Source organism: Halyomorpha halys, unplaced genomic scaffold (genome assembly GCF_000696795.3).
Source record: "Halyomorpha halys isolate HHAL.00 unplaced genomic scaffold, Hhal_1.1 Scaffold384.1, whole genome shotgun sequence".
NCBI classification, from domain to species: Eukaryota; Metazoa; Arthropoda; class Insecta; order Hemiptera; family Pentatomidae; genus Halyomorpha; species Halyomorpha halys.
In genome coordinates, this window is record NW_027107790.1 from 328,043 (window position 1) to 346,351 (window position 18,309).

Sequence of the window (18,309 nt, forward strand, 5' to 3'; positions counted from 1 at the left end):
TCGCTTCATCTCGGCAACTAAGATTGTAACCTAATCCTTAACGGTTACTCTGGTCCGTCCGCTTCATCTCGGCTACCAGTGTAATTTCCCGTCTCTCCCCGGCTCTAGTCCGTCCGCTTCATCTCGGCAACTAGAGCTGCACCTAGCCTTATCAGCTTACTGGTCCGTCCGCTTCATCTCGGCAACTAGTAAGCTGGCTCCTATCATGACAGTTCTAGTCCGTCCGCTTCACCTCGGCAACTAGAACTGTTATTCTGCCTCAGACTCTCTCACCTAGACCTCCTCTACCTAGTCAGTGTCCAGGGCTCATCCCCTGGCACGGTCTTCCTTTCTAACCTATTAATGAATACGCCTTGTCGTGGACCTTCTGTAAAGAGACATCAGGCTGGAGAAATCGCCTAAGACCAGACAACCCCGACAGAGGCAACTAGGAAGACCCTTGCTTTCTTTTCCAGAACGCTGAACAAATCAGAATTACAACACTCTTTCATCGAAAAGGAAGCGTATGCCATTGTGGAATCATTACGATACTGGCGCCATTATCTTATTAATAGACCGTTTAATGTTTTGACAAATCAACGTTCTGTTTCTTTTATGTTCTTTCATCTTTCGAAAACATACAAGTGGAAAGATATAATGGTATATATAAGAAGATGGTCAGGGTTGCGGTTAAAAAAAGAACAAATAGTTTATAACTATTTTAATGTCCGACCTTTCGCCCCACTTAGCAGAGCTATTTTAAATACGTCGCGTATACAGGAAGTAGTCATAAAGATATGACGAAAAATGAAAAATAATAAGAGAAAGATACAGAAATATGATAATAATAATAACTATAATAATTTTCTAATTTAGGAATAACGATAAAGTGGGGCGAAACGTCGGACATTAAAATAGTTATAAACTATTTGTTCTTTTTTTGACCGCAACCCTGACCATCTTCTTATATATAAATTTTTACGGTCAACTATATATATAATGGTATAATATGGAAGAGTATTATGCTTGCTCGTAAGACGTTGGATTAGAGACCTGAGCAATGGGAAGATGTACTTGACATAGCACTTCACTCTATACGGCTCTCCTCTGCACGCCCACTAACACCACCCCGCACAAGCGTATGTTCAACCATCCTCGACGATCGTTTAACGATTGCTCTATGCCTCCGTGGTTAGCTAAACCTGGTCCAGTCATGATGAAACATTACATCAGAGCGATTAAATACGATCCTCTAGTAAAAAAAAAAATAGCCAGACAAACTTTCATAAACTCTGAACAATGTAATTATATATTAAATTTATTTAAGGTGAATGTAAATTTATTAAATTTTTAAGGGAAACTTATTTCACCCATTTTAATTAATAAATCAAATGTTCTACGTTTTCATTATATGCCGTCTTCAGGAACAAAAACTTCAGTTACACATTACAGTACATACTCAAAGACTATAACTTCCGAGATAGAGGTGGTTTAAGTCAATGATCAACTTAATCACCTCTAAATTGATGTTCTTTATTTATAATCTATAATCTCTTCTACCATGGAAGTTTGATTCTTTAAGTTGTACTAGAATATGCAAATGAATCATAGTTCCTTATTAGCTGAAGTTTAGAACATTTTGTTTATTAATTAAAATTGGTGAAATAATTTGGTCCTTAAATTTTAACAGTTCTTAAGAGGTTTTTGTCCCAAAATAAAATTATTTTCCCTTTTATTTCATATTGCATTTCAACATAAGATCATGTAAAAATAGAATGAATAATCTGATATTATATACAGTAAACCTTCTTCTAATGGACTCTCCCCTATAAAGAAGCCTGGACAATTTTATTAAGGTTGTGGCCAACAAAGTACAAATTTAATACATCTGAACCCCTCTACTCTGAAAGCAGACATAAATTTTATCACTAGGACTTTTTGCCACTCAGTAATGGGGAAAAGTGATTAAATATAGATCAACAAAAACATGATTCAAGAAATAAATTTGTAGATAATTTATTTTGGGAAAAATAATAATCCTGCAACAACTGACTTTAGCCAGACCGGTATGGCCAGAGGATCTAGTCAGTCCTCACCAGTGCACTGCCACACCTAGGAAATGAAACCTGAAACCCTTAGAGCTGTGGAATCATCAAGCAAGGTTTAATTATATTGTTTTTAATTTATTGCAGTTATGTATCTACAATCATCTAAAATAGTAAAATACTAATAAATGTAACCTGTTATCAATACAATGATAAAACAAAAACGTTTGTAACAGATGAAAGAAATAATGATATTAGATGCTCCTCAAAATCAATATCAGACATAGATTAATTAGGTTATGATTCTCCCTCAGAAAAAACACCCACTCTGACCTGGGAAAACTGGTCACTACAGGATATTTCCAGACCAATTTATGAAGTATTTCTTTGGAGATGTTATTTCAATGTCCTTCCTCTTTCCTTTCCAAAGCCCACAAATTCAGAGAACTGGTTCCTCTCACATCTGTACACCCTCTAGATCAAGAGGCTGGTAGCCTCTGCTAGAGTTATCTGTTTCCTAAACAACATTTACAGACTGGCTCCCTCAAGTGCTAGAAAGGCTGGGTTCTCTTTCAGGTATCCCCTGTTTATTTCAGCTCCTCTATTTTAGCTAATATTTCATTCCTGCCTTTCTTTTAACTCTAGTAACACTGTATAAATGAAGTCTGAACACTCAGTATCGAGACCTTCTAAAGCAACATATTAACATATCTTGACACTATCCCATAAACTTCCGTTCAACCACTAAAAACTTTGGAATCACCTTTGACTAAACTCTTTCTGGGAAAAACCATGTCTTCGATATCTCCTGTCACATCTTTTCCACTTTAAAGTGACTAAATTACGTTAGTCATATATTTCCATTTGAAAACCTCAATCAACTTTCACTACTGTTGTACAGTATAATAGTGGTTCCACTGGGGATCTTGAGGCAAAACTAAAATGACTAATAAATTGACTTGTACAATTCATCTTCAGTATCCCCAAGGATGCCTCCATCTCCTAATTTTATGAGTTGAAGTGGCTTTACCCTTCCTACCATCATAAGTTTTTCCTGGCATCTAACTTTTAACAAATTATTCAAGTAATAGGATGAAAATTTATGTTTTTTATTTACAATCAGACTTAATAAAAATGGCTGTATTAATTCTGTAGATATTTAAACTTTTAGTATTACTCTCCTAAATGATTATTTTTTTAAATTATTAGGATCAGAATTTTATTTGTTTCTGTTTAAAGACTTAAAAAATACTTTATTATGGTTTATTATTATGTAATAATAATGTGGAAGTGGGTGGCTCATTGGTAAGGCACTGTGCTACTAACTCCAAGGACCTGGGTTCGATCTGGCAGTGGAAGATAATATTTTCTGTTTAACTGTAGCTATCATAAAATTATTACCCATAATAGAGAAAAAATCAGAAGGGATTCTGAACAAACTACCTCCTTGCACAACAGTTGGTATAGTAACAGTACTTCTTTACAAGTAGTTCACCCGTAACCCTTCATGGGTTGTAGCAGTACAGATTTAATTTGTTTTTAATTATGTATCAAATATTTTGTTCTTTTATCTGTTACTCTATGGCTCTAAAGCCCATTTACTATTTTTGTAGTATTATTCTAAATGTGAGGGATTTGTTCGAGAATAAATAAAGAATTTACTATTATGATCATATGTTTTTCTTGCTATCGCAGGAAGAGTATTTGGGGTGAGGGGCCAAAAGTCCAATCATTTTCATATTTTTGTTTATTTATCTTTTTTTTTTTTAAATGTTTAATACGAGCTGTGTCTAAGAGAACCGAATGTTGAGCCACTGTTGATTTTGGTATGAGACCTTTGGTGGATATTATGATTGGCATAGTGGTAACACCTTCCAAATGAAATAGTTCCTTCAACTCTACCGCCAATTCCTAATATCGTTTGAGGATCCCAACACCAATAAGTTCTGCTTTTTTGTTTTTTAGATATATAAGGAGGATATTTGGTTTGTTATGGTGTAGTGTAGGGTCCGTAATAATTGATTCATCCTAATAGAACTTGAGAGAACATTTTTGGAGAAGTCTATTTGGGTGTTACTTGTAATATGGGCTTTTATCATCAATGAAGTTGCACTTCATTGCCAGGGCCTGATGAAAAATTTTGGCCACATTGTGTGCCTCTGGAGATATTCAATACCAGCCAGCATTCCAGATCCACCTGTGATATGTTGGATTGATTCCAGCATTACTGAGCATAATCGACACTTATCCGGTGTTGTTGCGTCTTTAAGAACATGTTTTCTATATGATTTGGTGACAATAACCTGATCTTGAATGGCGATCAAAAACCCTTCTGTCTTGGAGTATAATTTTCCAGCATTTAACCATTCGACTGATAATTCCTTGTCAATGGAGCTATCATTTAATTTGCTGTAGAATCTCTTATGCAGAGATTTGTTCTTCCATTCTATCAATCGTTCATTTTCTAACATGATTGTTGATTCAAAACCTTTGCTCAGATTAGAAGCAGTTAAACCAGAATCCATCCTTGAGATGGCGAGATAAACCCCTGTTGTTTTTGCGAGAAAATATTGGCGTAGGGCCTCTTCCTGTTTGCAGCAAGCTTCTTCAATATTTAGCAAATCACATCCTCCATCTTTCCTAAGTAAATATAGAAGAGCTTTAGAGGATAATGAGTGGTGGGTCCGTTCTTGTGTGAGGGTTGTTCATACAAGGCAATCCATCTTCTGTAGACTAGTGTTTAACCACTGCACGATGCCGAAGCTATAACCAAGAGCAGGTATAGCCCAGGTGTTGATGGCCTTGATTTTTTGTTTCCCAGTTAGTTGGATTTTGAGCACTTTTCATAACATAATTTTGAGCATTGTAAAAAGCTCTTGTTACATATCTTTTGGGGAAATTAGTTGCATACCCAATTATTTATATAATTTATTGGCTTCAATTTCCTTTATGCACTCTTCTTCATTAATCAGAATATTCTTTTTACTAACCACTTTCCCCTTGGTTACATGGAGCACTGCACATTTATCGAGGCCAAATGACATTCCTATGTCACTTGTAAAAGATGAAATGGCTTCAACCATATTTTGTAACAGTTCTTTGTTTTTCGTGTATAGTTTGAGGTCATCCATATACCAGCTGTGGCTGACTGTGGTCACTTCATTGTTGATGACGAATTAGCTTAATTACACATCTAAATTTGAATCTTTATGTTTCAAAAACCGGAGAGTCCAAAAACATAAATAAATAGGTCTATGCACTCTCCATGGCCTTTCTCTGACAATTGAGGGCATTTTATTTTAATTTAACAATATTGTCACGGGGCACCCCTCAATGATCCTCGAAATTCGACAATACCATCCCCCAATTTTCTAAAGTCTCAAAAATGATTTAAAAACGCATCCTACAAAACAATGATTGGGAGGAGATATCACTTGATTAATGCTTTAATTTTTTTTTTTAAAATAATATAAAAATAATATTGATGATTTTTTTCAAACATATGAGGTAACACAGCTTAAGTAATGATATACACATAATTCTATTATTTTACTTTTGTGTTCTTTTTATAGCTAGTCCATCTTAATAGATATCTCTGTTTAACAAACAAGATCATCTTTCCCGAAGGTGTCTATTAAATAAAAGTTTACTGTACTCCATAATATATCGACTTTCGTTGTTTGAAATATTGTTTTCTCTCAATTTTAGGGGGGACTACTTTCAACACAATAGCCTTATATAGGCATGACAATGTGGGCTATACAATTACTTTACAAGAATGCTCCGATGATGCAAATAGGCAATAAAATAAAACAGTGTGGTCATTTTTATTTTAATTTTGGAAGAAGATGGTTGACCGTTTGAAGGAGATTGTAGGAAGATAGTCCGGGTGGCAGTCAATAAAGGCACACAATAGTAGAAAAAGCTATTTAATGTTAACCAACGTTTCGTCCCACTTTGCAGGGCTTCGTTAGGGTTAATCCTGATGTAAAATGGTTGATGACTGAGATTCTCAGTTCTCAACCTTTTTACATCAGCCCTGCAAAGTGGGGCAAAATGCTGGTTAACATTAAATAGGTTTTTAAACTATTTAGTAAATTTATTGACCACCACCTGGACTCTCTTCCTAAAATCTATTTTAAAATGAATAAATATAATAAATAATGCCAAATAAAACAATTTTTATTATATTTTTATGACTAAAACTCTTTTAGCCTGGTATAGAAGGAGTGCTCCAACAGTATTTACAGTATTTAACAGTATTTATCTTTTTCCAATTTAACATGCAATATTCCTATTTGCTACAATACAATTTACAGTATGATACAAGCATCATGTAAGGGTTCGCAGAGTTGCGAATTAAAACATAGATTCCATGGCTACGGTGAGAGTGACAACTGTCACAGCCACTAACAAACATCATGAAAACTAAGTCATTTGCTGTTGTGGCACTAATGTCGTACTATCATGATTTGTTTGATAGTTGGTAATACTTGCAACTATCTGTGCATATAAGATTACTAACAGTTGTACACAGATGCCTTGACATTGAATAATCATACCTAATAATCGTACCTATTATGAACATGTATGTTCATAATGTTCAATGTTTTATAACATTGAATATAGTTAGGGGTGTCTTTTGTACAAGACTATACCCCCCCCCCCAAGATCAATTGTTAAAAAAAAATATACCCCTTACATTAACCATATATGATCCACCAGGCCGATATGATATTAAATAAATAAATAGTATAAATTTTTAGATATAATGTTAAAATACTCTAATTTAAATGATTCATCCATCTTGGGTCAACTTAGACTTATTCAATTTCAAATTTTGATAAAACAATCTACAGCAAAATCTGACTAAATCCTTACATAAACAAAAAATATTTTCGAGATAAAGATCACCAACGATGTTACATAATTGCTAACACTTAGTTGTCCTGTCTCATTATGTAGAGCGCATAGGTAACATATTTTCATAAATCGAGCGGGTGAAGAATTCCTCTTTGTTACTATTTATGGTGAAAAGTATTGTGTGTTATTACTTTTTATCATTCATTCAAGTTGAATTGTTAACGAGGTTAGGCTCACTGTCAGCTTTTTGACAAGCACTGTCAAATTTGCTAACTGTTGCAGTATTACTTGCATGACAGATATCTGGGATGTGGAAAAGGGTCTATAATTACAGTAAAAAATATAAATAGACAAATAATTTTAGATACAGGAGATCCAATTCTTTAAATAACTTCCAAATTTCTAACAAGATGTAGAGTATTTTTAATTTTCAATAAACTGTGATTTAATTTCAAATAATAGTTTGATAAAAATTAAGTTGAAAAATTCTCAGGATAACCAATAAAAAAAAAAAAAAGAATATAGATAATTTTTACTTGATTTCTTGAAAATATTAAAGAACATTCCTTTTAAAATATGTGAACATGCTGACAGAATAATAATTAAACCATTAAAACTTATTTTGACATGAGTGTAAGTGAATGTCTCGGCTTATGAATTATTCCTTAGGTCATGATTATTATATAGCATAAGATACTCAAAGGTAATCGTATCAAAGGTAAAATTTCAGGAGGGAATTACATCAATAAACAGAAAACATATATGAAAAAAAGGGTGATGAATAGATTGAAAAAGAAAACCGAAGTCAGAACTATAACATATTTTGTATTAACATTATGCTAATTTGGGGTAAATTATCGAATATCTTGGTACTGTGGTAGGCCATCAAATTATTAAAAATAACTATTATTTACCTTCAACTACAACATTAATACTACAACATTAATACTACATAATTAAAATAGACAAACTACCAAAAAAATTATAGCAAAAGTATTCTTAACTGTCATTAAATTTAAAAATATTATAATAAATTTCAAAAATTTGAAGAATTCTTATCCAAGCACTCAATAACCATTTCTCAGGTATAAATAACAAGAAATTTAATTATCTTAAATAATTATTTAGAAATTTTCAATTTAAATCATACTAATTAATAAAAATCAAAACTTACCAAGTAGGTATATCATAATGATTTGCCATTTCCTCATCAATAAATTGAAGTAAATTTCTCAAATTACAATTTGGGTTACCAAAAAGCAACTACAACCAAAAATATAATTTGAATATATAACCTAAGTCCTTATCAACAACAAACTTTTTAACGACACTTGTAACAGGGTAAATACCTTCCTCGAACTTTAAACATGAAGTTAGAAGACTACAATGTTGAAGTTCAATTTTTGATATATATAGAATCTACGAATTTAATTAGGTAAAATAAATAAAAATTAATAATTTCTTCTCTTCCTTTTATGCCAATCACAATAAAAGCAATACAAATTAGTACCCCACATCACTAAAGTTACCAGAGCTACGTCCTGAAACATTTACTCGAAAAACAATGGGAAATAGATTTGAATGTGCGCGCCTTAATTGTCGATTTCAAAGCAGCCTATGTTTCCGTAGACAGAAACAGTCTTTGTAAGATCATGAGTAAGGTGGGAATATCCGTGAAGTTGGTAAGACTGACGATAGCGTGCAGGAGTGATCCAAAATGCACAGTCAAGAGGTGTCTGAAGCCTTTGAAGGCAGAACAGGTCTGAGACACGGAGATGAACTCTCACCAATGCTGCTCAACTTAGCCGTGGAAAGTCTCTTATAAGAGAAGACGAGGAAATCAGCTTGCAAGTAAATGAAGATAAAATAAGTATATGATTGTAAACCGAAAAATCCATCCTAAACATGGTCTTCATGAATGGCAAATCGGTTCCGAAAGTGTACAGTTTCAAATGCCTCGGCTTCACAATAACATTAATAAATGATCAACGGATTTAGATAGACCAGCGAATAACAAGCTCGATAAGAGCCCTCTTCTCTTTGTCAAGAGTACTGAAAATACTGAATTTATTGGAAATTTGTTGATGAACATATGTAGTATATATCAGGAAGATGGTCTGGGTGCGGTCAAAACAACTCAAATATTAATAGTAATAAATAGTTTCATTACTATTTGGGTTCTTTTGATTGAACCCAGGTCATCTTTCTTTTAAATATTTTTTATATTTCCTGATCTTGATAACGGCAGCAGAATAAGGGACCTATACTCGGTCAATATTATTAAATAGATATGAAATTTCATCAACATATTGGTCATCTGAGGGATATTTTGTAGGAATCATTTTGGCAAGTTTTCTGAATATGTATGAAGAAGTCTGAAAGATTTGTTTTTCGTTATCTGTGAAATGTTTTTAGTCTTAGTTTTTTCTTTAGTTTTTAATTTTCCTAATCATAATAATATATCTTATCAAAGGAATGATCTATTCCTAAGTTTTCACACCAGTATCTATTTTGTAGGAAGATAGTTATAGTGGCGGCCAATACGGGTATCAAAATAGTAAAAGAAAACTATTTATTGTTAATCAACGTTTCGCCCCACTTTGGAGGGCTTCGTTAGGGCTAAATGAAAAGCACTTAGTAACTATTTTCTAGTCCTATATGTATATGTGGAGAATCTACCCAAATTTTCAAAAATTCCAAAATTTTAATTTTTTTTTTTGAATGAACCTAATTATTTTGGATGTACATGTATTTTGCATTTTCCTATTTTTCTTTACACCCTAATTTACGAATTATTTAATTTAATTTTCTTCCCTAATCACATATTTTGTCTTGCATTTTTTTAAAAAAAGGTCAGATAACCTTCAGTATTTTTGAACTAATATCATTTTTTTTTAAAGTAAGGTGGCAACCCTTAATATTATTGAATCAATATCAAGTTTTGTTGATATATTGACCACTCGAGGGAAGCATAAAATCTTTACATTGATATTGAAGGAGGTCCAAATTATTGCACGTCTATTGGGCAATATTAAATTTGTTCCAACGACCGCTTTTGACTGTCAAAAGTTGGATAAAGCCTATTATATTAAAAAATAGCTGATAAACATGAAATAATGTAAATAGAAATGTCTTTTTTTTAGGGGGGGAGGGGGTTTAGGTCCTGATATTCTCTCAGTTAGCTAGAAACAGAGATGTATAGTTATTCAAGCCCTTGACACTTTAATTGGATAGTAATGTGGCCTCCTTCTCTGTCGTTTCCTGTAGAATTCTGGAATCTAGGGGCTCCACCACTGTTGTCACCGCTCCCCTTCTGCTCTGTAGTATTACTCATGTCTTCCAAAATTGTGAATCCCCTTGTTTCCTGGGACAGTTCTAGTGCCTGGCCCTGTACGCTCCGAAAAACCGGTGTAGGACGAGTACTCCTCACTCGAAACAATAAAGGTATCTAAGTTCATTTTGTTCCCACGAGGATGGTGTTCTTAAAATGCACAGCAAGTACTACCTCCTCTCCCTGCAGCGGGCATTAAATACAATGGAGTACGCAAAATGTCCCAAGTGGGTCGATAAGAGGCAGTATATTTTTCTATACACCCACTGCCATTCAGCCTCAGCTTGAGCTCTCTCCACCTGACTTGGGTGTCCAGGAGGGTCCGTCAGGCCTATCAAATTGATAGACATGACGAAAACCTGCCTCTATCGTTCGTGAGTCCCATCAGACTCGTGTTGGTAGGAATAGGAAGAACTGGGAATCCTCAAGTTCCCTCCGGAGTGGGGTAAACTCCCGCACATATCTCCTTATCTAATTTTCCAGTTAACCTACCCATATTTCACCAACCCTCACTATAAACTTTAGTGGCCTACGATGAAAGATCATCGGCTTCTACAACGACGATTTCGTCCCTGGACTTCTTCTGCTGACGCACGCCGTTTCGGCATATACTATACCTATGCTTACTCTTTTTTTCAAAGTGCAGGTCGCCTCCCATCACCTCTCCGCACTCCTGATATCTACGCCTGTGCCTTTAATGTTTGACGAGTGTGTTTACATCTGTGAAGAGATAACCTCTGGCAACTACTGGTTGGAGAGGCAGAAGAGGGCCTCAAAAGTGTTTTGATTTGCCAGAGGTCGGGTCAGATGACGACGTAATGATGGTTTTCCAGAGGTTCTTGTAAATAATAAAAATGAAGAATTAGAATTATTTGATTGACGTAAAATTAATTGTTTATTTCATTCTTCTGCATATTTACAAGTTATTTTCTTCTTTGAATACTATCATTTAATTCTATAACTGAGATTTTTATTTTTCACATAGTTTCAAATTTTCAGTAAATTGTTTTGTATTCTAGTTTTATAAATCCCTTTGTTACCAGATCGGCCTTAATCAGCTCGAAGACCTCGATGTCTCCTGTTGACTCACTAGGACCCTTTCTCACTATGGCAACACTGGAAATTTTTCTCCGGAAATATAATCTAAAGTTCTGTTGTATTATCTTTCCAGGTAAGGTTGCTCAAAGCATTATTTTTCGCTTAAAATAATAAAAAAAATAAAAAAGAGAAAGAGAGAGATGAAATAATTTATTTTGTGGACTCATATAACTATATCCTTAATGAAAGCACTTCATTGTAATTTAGTAAGTCCGCATTTGCTTACTCGGCGCCTTGTATTGGCTGAGTATCGAACACTGCTCATACTACATCTAATGCAACGTATCTATATCTGAAAAGAAACAAAAATGAAATCACTTTTACTAAAAATTTATAAAATAAAATAATACAAAAAAAAATCTCGTAGTAGAAAAAAATTCTTGAAGCACAAATTTTAAAACAAAAACTGGTTCCAAAATACTATTTGATAAAAATAATAAGAAAAATATAATGAGAAAAAAATATGTAATATAAAAAAAAACATGATGGAAAAAATGGTCTTAATCAAATAAAGTAAATTAAGGACGAATAAATTTATAAAGGATTTGTCAAGGTGGTTGTGCTAGATAGTCTGATCCAGTTTAAACTGTGAGGTACTCCATATAACAGAAGCCCTTATGCGTGTTCATCATGCAGGTTAGGTAACTAGTTAGGAGAGAATGGACAGGATGATTCTTACGGGTACTAACCAGAAGTCTTTGGAAGATGGAAACTTCGCTCTACAGGGTACTAGTCTGCAGTCGTGAGGGGGAATGCAAGTCCTAACTGGATACTAGCCACAGGTTCTTGCAGAAAGGAATCTTTGTTCTGCAGGGTACTAGTTTCCAGCCACGAAAGAGAATGTAAGTCCTGACTGGATGCTAGCCGCAGGTCCTTACGATAGGGAAAGAGGTATAGGAAGGAGATTCAGAGGAGACAGAGAGAAAAAAGACAATATACATTTCCAAAAAATAGCACTAGAATGTGAATGAATCCAATTTACCATACTCTGGAAGAAGAAGTGAAAAATTGATTTTTTTTATTTTTGCCAAGACTCCCGTTGGAGTCCTACACTGCCTAACCGTGGTTGGGGGTCAAAGTTTTTCATTTTGTGGGACTGCCATTCAATGAAAAAAGTCAACGCCCCAGGTCGGATTCGAACCGCCAATAGCATCAATTTAGCAAGACTGTGTCCTAACCACTGAGCTGCTGGCGGCCCTCTTTGTATTCATAATCTAAATATTAACATCTTGCACACAAAAAAATAACAAAGAGTTTTAACGAAATTTATAGTTTGATTTCTATTTTTGTTAGGCTTTGTCTTTATTTATAGAATGTAAAATATTGATGGCCGGATTAAATTAACTTTATTTAATTAAGACTAACTTTTAATACATTGTGATTAAATTTTGAATTTACTGGAAAATTTGATTGAATTTAGATTAAATACTAAAATTTTACCAAATCATTGTGTCAAATCTCCTTCCAAGGAATGGTAAATTGGGTTCGATTCAGCACAAACTTCTTCCAATACCTTCTACGTTACATTTTCGCCTTTGTATATTTTTTGGAATATATTCCATAGTAAAGGTCTGTACTGTTGTCTGTATCAAATTCCATTTCATTAATGATCAAAATACCCTAACGCACTTGGGAGAAACGAACAGAAAAGTTGAAATGATTTATTTCAGTTATGAATTTTCCCCTGATGAAGGAACGCTCTATTTTTAGTTTTAAAAGCAAAATCCAATTATAGTCATTTGAATCTTATGATCAATTATAAAATTTAGAGAAAAATAAAACCATATCAGATTATTTATTACAAAATTACTAATTACTTACTAGATAATAGAACATCAACGAGTTCAAATTACAAAGTTTTAATGCAATAGATCAATTCATAAAATTATTTGCTATATTCATGAGATTTCTGAAGAAATTAATTGATTTTTTTTATATTGGTACCAGTTTAAAAATAAATTAAACAAAAATCATAATAATTATAACCATAATAATATAACCACAAAATAAAATAATTGAAATTCAATATTTAAATTCAGCAGTCCTACTCAATAACGTGGTTCATTATGAGGCGGATTCAATATAACGCCGACCCAGCATTATGAAATCAAAGCACGATTGCATAAAGAAACTTAAAATAACTAAACCACTTGATGATCAATGACATGAATTAGTAAAGAAGCTGTATGTTGATAAACACATTATCTTCTTCTCACTGTTATGACTCTTTGTTACAGATGTTCAACATCCTTTTTTGATAACGCATCTTTTATTTTATACATTTATATATAATTCTTCCAATGATTTATATTCTACTAACCCAGCTACACCATACCCATATATCGCGGTTCGTTTCATTTCATGTGGACCGAAACCGAGGGCGACATTAATTTTTAAAAAGTTGTAAGTCCATACAAAAGTTGTAATTTACATCAATAAATAAGCGCTAGTCCTAAGAATTTTAGCGTCATCTTCCTGCTGGTCTTGCAGTCGATGAGCCAGCTGCTATCACCCGGAAATTTCAGGGCCATTAAAATTCTTAGCGTGTGCAAACCTCCATTTACTTCAACGTGCGACTGGAATGTAAACATTCGTATCGGTAAAATTCTTGTCGTGTGGAAGGGTCTTACTGTTCGCTCCTATGACAGACCCTACGCTCAGTGTGTTCTATCAAATTGTATTTTTTCTCATAGTATTCTAATTATTTATATCAAATATTATTCATGAGCCAGTTTTTGTTTTTTTGAAAATATTTGTAATAAGATTTTGTTTCTTTTAGATGTTTTTTTATCCTTTGATATTATTATATTTTATGAATTTTGTAAAAGTGATTTTATGTATTTCCACTGAAATAGATGTTTTTAGTATTGTTCTTCCAACATTATTTATCTCCATTACTTTCTTTGAATAATATTATTATTTTCATAAATGAGCTTCATTCCTAAAACCCACTATTCTCTTCGAGTGAGCTTAATTATTTCTGAATCTTTTTCCTCGTAGGTCATCTTTATTTATTTATTATTGTCATTAGTTACTTCTGGTCAAATTGCTTCTATTATGTCGCCATAATTATTGCGTCATTCTGCTAATTACTGATTTTTGTTCCTACCTCTTATCCTTTATGTATAGCATCCTAACAACCTGTCACGTTAATTCCCAATCTTTACTAGTCTGTTATGACGAATTCCTACAGTATTATACCAATACTTTTTACATCATCACTGTTTCAAAACATGGCTAAAACCCTTCTTCATCTGTTTCCCTACTCGATTATTCATTTATCCTTCCCGACCGGTTTGGCCGATCCGTTGGAGGTGTCCTTAACAGCCCGAACTCCCGGAATCTTGAAGTCTCATCCTCTACCGATCATCCACATACTGAATTTTTCTTGCCGAAATTTCCTGCAATGGACTTCCTCTGTTTCCTTTTAAAACATTTCTACACACCATGTTCCTTTCTGTAAAGATGTAATAATTTTCAGTGACCTTAATACCAATCTCCTTTCTGATTCCCACGATAACTCTACCAGGAAAATTTCTTCTTTTTTCATTGTTCCTTTTACTCCCACACGACACTTGCTGGTCCCATACATTGTTAGAACAGTTCTTCATCGATTCAGCGTAAATCCTTCTTTCATCATCTCAACTTCTTGTTCTATATACCCTGTGTAGTATATGTTGATATACCCTGTCCTCTACCGACCTAGTCCATTTAGATATCCTACAACATCCAAACACTAACGATCTTCCCTAAAACCGCAACTTTCCATAACCTAAACGCACTAACCCGTGAAAAGAAAGATTTTACCCAACCTTGAAGCCATCCAATGGAGTGAGATCTATTCTAACACTTCCATCGATTCTATGGTTGACATCCTCACTTCTAATCTCCTCAGTATCCTCGATTCCTATGCCCCAATAGAGCTTAAGCTGTTGCTATTTCTAATCTATCCCTATCATCCTTCCTTACCCTGTCCTCAGAAGTAGCCAAGGGTGTCGAGTGTCTCCCAGTTGCGTAGCTAAGTGAGGGAGGGGGGTAGGTGCCCCCGGCTGGTACTGGTACTTTTAGGGAGAGGCAAAATTTAAAAATAAATAATAATATCTTGTAGAAATTTTAACATTTCATTTCAACAGCTGGAACCTAGTACAGATGAACCTTCGTAAAAAACATTTAAAATTTTTTTGTAAATTATAAACTTATAAAGACGGTTTTTAGCGTCCCAGAGAGCGAAATAAAGTAATCATTTGCAAGGCACTGATCAGCAAGTGGTGTTACTACAGAAAGTGAGGGATGGCATCAGTTTCTGGGTGCTAACCCATCTTCTGTATTAAGCACGGGAATTGAACCAGACAGGTTGAAGTCATGGTTAGTAGGGACAGTGTAGAACTGGCAAATAACTGTAACCCGGAAAATATAGCCTTGGATAGGTTAATGGAAAAGGCATCCAAAGTTCAAAATAATCTTAAAGTTTATGCGAAGCAAAAAAATTTGGCGATTATCATCCAGTCAAATTTTAACAGTCGAGTGACATTGTCCATACCTTCTATGATAGGATCAAGGAGTATCGGATGAAGATGGAAGGGATTCTAGGTCTTATACGAGATATAGTAAAAGAAACACTTCTTAATGAGGATTTGATGGTTGATGAGGGTTTGATGTTAGAGGTGTTACTCTTACTTGATGTTAGAGGGGTTGATTGTTAGAGGTGTTACGCAAAGGATCTTGCCTCTGAGCTGATGTCAAGCTCATTTACAAAGGAGACAAGGAGGAGCAGTTAGCCAAGTCTTATAAACTCATATGCCTCCATCCAGTAATAAGCAAAATGTTGGAAACTATGGTGTTCACTAGCCTGCGACCAGTCTTCTTAAGAGCTAGCCATCCACGTCAGTACGGATCCACTAAAGGCAGAGGATGGCAGAAGCTAAAGATGGCTGCTGCCAAGACTCAAGATATACTCTTAAAGGGTACGACAGACAGGGCCCACCCTATTACTCAAGGAGCAGTGATACGACCCAATGATGTTGTCACATACCTTGGCATAAGACTTGGAAAAAACTTCAATGTGACGCCTCACTTAGACTACATAAGAAGCAGGGAACATTGACCATTTATAAAGGAGTGGTTGTGGGTATTTTGAGATATGGGTCCCTTGTATGGAGTCGATATCTCTCACAAAGGTAGAAGAGCAGGTTGGCGACAGTCCAGGGGATGGCGCTGCTGTGAGTCACTCGCGCATACAGAACAGTGTCTCATGAGGCGGTACAGGTGCTAGCAGGAGGAGTACCAATATCTTCTGGAGTACCAATATCTTTTTATCCAGTATCTTCTGGAGGAAGACAATTGCCAACATACGGTAAAGAGGGAAGGTCTGGTGGAATTACCGGAGAATATCCAAGTTCGTATTAGTGAAGACCCAGAACGTTGGAAGAGGATCCTCCGAGAAGAAACCATGCAAGAATGGAACAGACGGTGAGTAAATAGCCCATAAGGGGACACCCTAAAGAAGTACTTTCTTACCGTTGGTTCATGCCTTAAATCAACGTGGTTCCTCCCCGACTACTGGATCTCGCAGTTCCTCACGGGCCACGGGGGTTACCGAGCTAAGCTCGCCGTATATGTCATAAACATCGATCCTCTATGTCCAATTTGTCGGGTTCCTGAAACCGCCGAGCACGTTGTACTCGCCTGTACTGCCAATGAGGTACTGAGAGCCAAGATGATGAGGGAGACAGGACTACGTTCTGACGGAGAGTGATCTCCCAGAGCTGATGGAGGAAAAAAACTACCCGCACTACAAGACTTTCGTGTACGGGTTTAAAGAAGCCGTGGGCTCTTCTCAGTTCTCCCTGGGTAGGAGAGAAGAATCTTCTACAGCAAGGACAGAGTAAAAGAACAAAGAGGAAGACCAAGATATGTTGCAGCAATGAGTTGTACCCACTAATGCGACCACCCGTATTGTCGAAACAGGCAGGGTAGGGTGATAAATAAATAAACATTTCATTACAATATTTTTTTATATATAACCTGTACAATACATGATAAATATTATTGTTCTTGCAAACAATACATAGAATTGCCGCATATTTTAGTCTTTTAAATTGAAATACTTACATAAGGAGGCTGTACAATTTTGCACAAACCCATGCGGCTGACACCCACGCTGCACCACTGACCTCTCAACTCCTGTTAAATTCCTATATTAATGATCTTTCTATTTCTATCCACTACTGTTCCCATCATCACCTATACGCTGACGATTTCCAAGTTTATTTATCTTTCCCACCCTTTGCATTACTCGTAGCATTTACCAAGATTTAGGAAGACTTTGATAGGATCAGTATTTGGACAAGTTTGAATAAATTAAGGCTAGACGCTACGAAAACTCAGACCATTATCATAGGTTTTAATTCCCTCCTCAGATACTACGGCACCTATTCTACCTCAAACTTTGGTGATTACCCTATCACTTTCAGCTCTACTTTCAAAAACCTGGGTATTACTATTGACCAAACCCTGTACTGTAAACCTCAAATCGTCCAAATTTCCCGACAATGAATCAATACACTTACAATTTCACAACTATTTTCACCGTTCTCGACGTCTGCTACCACAGCCCTCAAGTAAGCTCCAGGTATTAGCACTCATTTACCTCCACTTAGACTACGGCTGTGTGGCATACGGAGGCTTCTTTATTTTGCAAAAGAGCAGTTTGAAGCGAATCGTGAATTCCTTTTTACCCTATGTATTCAATACTTCAAGGCGTTCTCATATTTCGATCAGGATGTAACTTTACTGCCTGATCAGTAATGGTCTTCTTATTTCTTTATAAATTGAAATCGTTGGATCTGGTTTTAATCCAGATTTTCTATTAGGGATGGGATACAGCATTACCAATCTTAGGTAGCTTTAGGTTAATTTGATATTAACATGATGAATCCAAGGCGACGATCAAGATGAATTCGAAGGTATTATACTACTTCACTGGCTGGACTC

The 18,309-nt window shown here is 35.1% G+C and overlaps 1 protein-coding gene across 1 annotated transcript in view; it reads right to left on the reverse strand.

The window, feature by feature from the left end:
- Positions 1 to 8,228, reverse strand: part of NiPp1 (nuclear inhibitor of protein phosphatase 1) — a 51,361-nt gene extending 43,133 nt beyond the window's left edge. Inside the window, exon 1 of the mRNA XM_014422659.3 lies at positions 8,062 to 8,228. Coding sequence (XP_014278145.1) covers positions 8,062 to 8,090 — 29 coding nt within the window. The 5' untranslated portion in view covers positions 8,091 to 8,228. The remainder of the gene's footprint in view (positions 1 to 8,061) is intronic.
- Between the last annotated feature and the right edge of the window lie 10,081 nt (positions 8,229 to 18,309).